Here is a 5,541-nt window from a genome sequence, read left to right as displayed (position 1 = left end):
TAGCATGGTTAGGTTTATTTTGATATAAACACATGAGAAGTATGACATTTTAACTGTTTACTGTGAGAAGGGAGTTTAATGGCATTGCTTCAGACTTTAGAATCAGTAGAGCCAATACCTGACTACTAACCTCAAATCCACTGCAGCTGCTACAGATCAATTAAACACCAAAAACTTCCATAGGTTGGAAAACCATCTTTACGAAAAATGTATCTGGATAAAAGTACAGTGACGGAAATGCCACCGGTACATCCTCTCCCTGCCTAGCTTCCAGGGAACAAGGGTTTTTGCCTTGACTGCACAGAAGGAGGGATACACATAGAAATGAATACTATTGGAGGAGCTCACATGGCTGGGTAATAGAGGATTGAGGTTTGCTGAAGCTTTTCGTTTTTCAGTCAGCCAGAATTAAGGAAACCCTTTCTGAAATGATGGATACAGGACAAGTGATTTAACTCCTAAGGATGAAAGCCATCCTTGGGCTGTCTCTGCTGCTTGTTTTCCTAAGACTCCGTCCACATCTGCTCCAACAGCCTCCTCTTCACATCTCCTTACCAGACTAGGTCAAGGACTTGACTGAGAGGAGCCAGGTGAAGCGGGGGCAAGAGGTTCCCAAACCAAAATCCTGAGGCAAATAAACAAGTAGTCCTAATCTGGCTTGGAAGGATTCCCGTATCTAAGGAACAATATTCACTAGAGCATAAAGTTGCTTTCTACCTTGTCCCTAGCGCATGAAAAAGGGAAGTGTTTCTACTCTTCGACCTTACTCTCAAGAAGCACTGTATTTAATGAACTTGTGTATTGTGGCATGTCTGTGAGCAGACACACATTACACTGGGCTAAAAGTCTCCTGACAAAGTGATTCAATCTGTTGAGTAATGGTTTTTGCCCACAGCTCTGCATAGGGCATCCTTGACCTCCTTGTTCCTCAGGCTGTAGACAACAGGGTTCAGTAAGGGAGTGATGATAGCATATGTCACTGAGAGAAGAAGGTCTTGTTCTATGGAGTTCTCAGACTTGGGCTTGAGGTAGGCAATGGAGGCACAGCCATAGTGGACGATGACCACCGTGAGGTGGGAGGCGCAGGTGGTGAAGGCCTTCTTCCGGCCCTCAATGGAGGCAATCTTGAGAATGGTGGAGATGATGAAGACATAGGCGATGAAGATCAAGCCCACAGGGACCAGGATCACAAATGAACTGACACCATAATTGATCATCTCATTGATAGTGATATCAGTACAAGAGAGTTTCATGACTGGGTAAAGGTCACAGAAGAAGTGCTCCACCACTGTGCCACAGAAGGGCAAACTGAACATGGCTGTCACATGGAGAACTGCCATAACCAGGCCAGTGCCAAAGGACCCACATATCAACGTGGCACACACTCCTTTGCTCATGAGGGCTGTGTACCTCAGGGGGTTGCAGATGGCCACAAAGCAGTCATAGCCCATTGCTGTGAGCAAGAAGCAATTATTAGTGGCCAAGATGACAAAAAAGAACATCTGAGTTGCACAGCCTGCCAAGGAGATGGGCTGGTTATGGAAAAGGAGACCAGAAAGCATTTGTGGGACACTGACCAGTGTGTACACAGTCTCAGAACTAGCCAGCATGCCCAGGAAGAAGTACATGGGAGTGTGGAGATGGTGGTCAACACAGATGATGGTCATGATGACGACATCACCAGTTAGAGTTAAAATGTAGATGGTAAGGAAAACCACAAAGAGCGTTATCTGGTGCTTTCCCAAGATAGAGAATCCCAGGAAGATGAATTCTGTCACTTCTGTGAAGTTCTTTCTCTGCATTCTGCTAGATCAGTGTCTGAAAGCAATAAAGGAAGTCATCAAGGAGAACATTCCCATCAGCAACTGGAGTGTATGAGAAGGGACAATGACAGCTGAAGTGAGAGAGTGAGCCCAAGTCCTTCCTTTAGGACCAGTGAGCCCAGGCTCGGGGTCCTTGCACGTGAAGAGAGAACTACCAATTCTTCCTTGGGGCTCACCCATGTGTACATTATCACCGTGGAGCAAACCATTTTCTGTGCATGGACAAGACTTCTGAATAAGTGCTTACCTCAGCCGCATCACACTGATGTAAGGGGAAGCAAACCACAAGGAGGAAGTCCTGCTCTGTGTCCCCGCCGGTAATGACATCCAGCACTTAGAACAAACTCTGTTAACAAGGTGAAGTGCAGGTCAAGAAAACAACAGAGAGTAGTGTTTCAGTGGGAATGATATGGCAGAATGGAGGAGTCTAGAAAGAACAACTTTGAGAAGTGGTCACTGGATTTGGTGACAGTCACCAAGGCCTTTTATATGGTATTTCATTCAGTTGAGTTCTGAATCTAGAAACCTCATTTCAGAGAGCTAATATGGTCCAAACAGGTGATCAGACCCTCAAAGCAGACCTTCTGCCATGATCACTCCATTGTTTACTCAACTGTCACTGAAGAGATCTCTTTTGCCAACTCCAGTCATCCTTTTAAGAGGTGGAGTCAGGAAGAAAGAATTGTGATGAGAAGACATTGCTTTGCCTCCACTGCAACAGGAAAGTGTTAGAGTAAGTCAAGGCATGGATAAGATAATGTAGGCACCAGAGTTGAGACAAGAGGAGGAAGGAGTTTTTTAAAATCTGGGTGCACACGGGATTTGATATAATATTGAGAAAAAGTTCACTAGTCCCCTTTATCAAAAGAAACACCGATCCTATGCAGAGAGCATGCAGCTGATTCTGTGGGTCTCTACAGTGACCATTCCACTGTTCTCCCTCTTTTCATTTTCATACTTTACTGAAACAGACTTCCTCTCCCACCCTCCCCAATTCCCCGAAATTTGGCTTTATCATGTTCACTTTCATCAAACTGTTCTCTCAAATGTCACCAGAGTCTCCATGGCTAAAACTGTCAGACTGCTTTTTCCTCTTTTGACATTTCTAAACACTCTGCCTCCTGAAAACCTTCTGCGACCTTGACACTATGCTAGCTCTCTCTCTTCTCAGTGCTCAGGTGGTTATCATCCTCTATGAATCTGCTCACTTCATCCACATCATAATTGTAAATGCTAGTCTATGCTTAATACGTGGCCCCTGCTTTTCTCTCCACACTGTCCTACAATGTTCTTCTATTATTTCCATGTTGATTGCTCCCAAATCTCTCTATCAATCTTTTTTTTTCCCCCAAGTCTACAACCTCCCCCTGGACTTTTCTACTTGTGGGTCTTGCAAACATAATTCTGTAATTTCAAAAGCAAATGAAACATCTACCCTTCTGATATTCAGAAAAAGCTCTCCATCTCTATTTTTCCAACTTCATTGTTGGAATGACCACACCATTATTCCAGTCTATTGGGATCAGCATTTTAGGTCCAGAGCTATTCACATTCGGTGAAATTCTTCCTTAAACAAGGTTTCAAGTCTGTCCAATTTCTCGATTCATAATGATTCAAGATTAGGATGCCAAAATCCTCTAGCCAGGATAATAAAACATTCTTAACCCAAAATTATATGGAAATGCAAAGAACCAAGAATGCCAAAACAATTTCAAAGAAAGAACAAAGTAAAGGACTTGTACTACTTCATTTGGAGACTACAGTAATCAAGGTGGCATGGTATTCATATTAGACATAGCTCAATGGAACAAAAACAGTCCAAAAATGATCCACACATATATAGTCAATTGATTTTTTATAAAGTTCTAAGATATCTCAATGATAGTATTTTCAACAAATGTTGCTGCAACTGGGTATCTGTATGGGGAAAAAAAATAATCCCCAAACCTTACCTCATGCCATACACAGAAAATCATTCAAAATGAATCAAAGACCTACGTATAAAAGCTGAAACTAAAAATTCTGGACAAAACTGATAAAGTCTTCACAACCCGGAAGGATCAAGAGTTCTTAGATACAAAACAAAAAGCATAAACCGTAAGAAAAGTCATAAATTTAACTTCATCAAAACTAAAGCTTCTTTTCTTCAAAAGATATTGTTAGAAAAATGAGGAAAGCCACAGACTGGGAGAAAATATTCACAGTAGATATGTCTAAGCTTGTATTCAGACTATATACAGAATTCTTACAACTCAATACTAAGACTTTTTAAGTTGGAAAAATATTTGGACATTTCACAAGAGATATACAAATGGTTGAAAAGCACATGGGAGATGTTCAATATCATATCAGCCATCAGAGAAATGAACAATAAAACTATGAGATACCACTACACACCCACTCAACATGGCTAAAATTAAAAGCTTAACACCTAATATTGGCAAGGAAGTAAAGGAACTGGAACCCCTAAGCATTGGGGATGGTGATGCAGAATGGTATAACCAATTTGTACAACGGTTTGGCAAGTTTTTAGAAAGGTAAATATACACTAATCTCATGACTCAATTATTTTCCTAAGTATTTTACACAAGAATTAAAATGAGTACACACAATTGTCCACATCTGTGTACAGACATGTTCATGGAATGTCCTTAACAACTTCATTCCTAGAAGCCAAAAGCTTGGAATGGAAACTCAAATGTTTAGGGTAGATCGATATAATGAAATACTCAAGCAATAAAAGGAACAGATTACCAATGCAAAAAACATGGCTGAATCTTAACATACTGAATCACAGAACTCAGACAGAAAAGCATACATTCAGTACAATCCTATTTATATGAAACTCTAGAAAATGCTAATTTAATCTATAGAGCAAGAAAACAGATCAGCGGTTGCCAGAATTGTTAGGGAATTGACCGTGAAAGAACACAAGGGAACTTTTTGGAATAAAGGAAATGTTGATTATGGTGGTAGTTGTAAGATATATAAGTTCATCAAAACTCAACAAAATGTATACTTAAAATCGGTGCATTTTATTACATTTATATTGCGTAGCATGGTATTATATCATATTAGGTAATATTGTAATGTTTTATACCTCAAAGTTCATTTTTAAAAAGATTCTCAGCCACAAATTAGACTAACTCTGCAAATCTGTCACTGCTAGACCCACAATTCTTCAGAGGCTCATTAGAATGTAAGAAACACGGGAATTGTCTGGGGCTTGGGACATCCAGAAACTGATCTGGAATCTTTCAATGTCAAAACATGTAGTTTTGGACAAATCACTTAAAATTATCTTTGGTATCAGCTCTGTGATAAGCAGCAGCCATCCAATAGTTTTTTTTAAAGTCAACACAATGAAGAAAACACTGAGACAATGAAAGACGAGAGAGACAGTAATGTATTTGCAGATCCTCCTCTTGGGAAAATAAAAACACAACAGGCTAACATAATGAAGAGTTAGTGTCACCAATGTTTTAGTCATGAAGATTATACTCCATATAAAAGAGAAAAAAGTTCAAAGTTGCAAAGAGAACTAACTGCATTTGTAAGGAAAGAAACTACTATAGAATTTTATACTTACAACAAATCATCTATCTGTTATTTAAATCTCAGTGAACCCGTTAGGGAAAGGGAAAGAATTTTAGAACTGCAATTTAGGCCAATATCCTGAAAACTGGTACTACATATAAATTACTCTTGCAGAAAACAA

At 39.9% G+C, this 5,541-nt stretch overlaps 1 protein-coding gene across 1 annotated transcript; it reads right to left on the bottom strand.

Annotated features, from left to right (window-relative positions):
- Positions 1–477: 477 nt before the first annotated feature.
- On the bottom strand, positions 478–3,015 carry OR10J5 (olfactory receptor family 10 subfamily J member 5). The gene has a single exon (XM_081823153.1). It carries the CDS (start codon positions 1,800–1,802, stop codon positions 864–866), a length of 939 nt encoding a protein of 312 aa, XP_081679279.1. The 5' UTR covers positions 1,803–3,015; the 3' UTR covers positions 478–863.
- Positions 3,016–5,541: the final 2,526 nt, after the last annotated feature.

This window comes from Leptonychotes weddellii, chromosome 6 (assembly GCF_054177405.1).
Source record: "Leptonychotes weddellii isolate Sample4059 chromosome 6, ASM5417740v2, whole genome shotgun sequence".
Lineage (NCBI taxonomy): Eukaryota > Metazoa > Chordata > Mammalia > Carnivora > Phocidae > Leptonychotes > Leptonychotes weddellii.
This window is presented reverse-complemented; position numbering and strand designations above follow the sequence as displayed.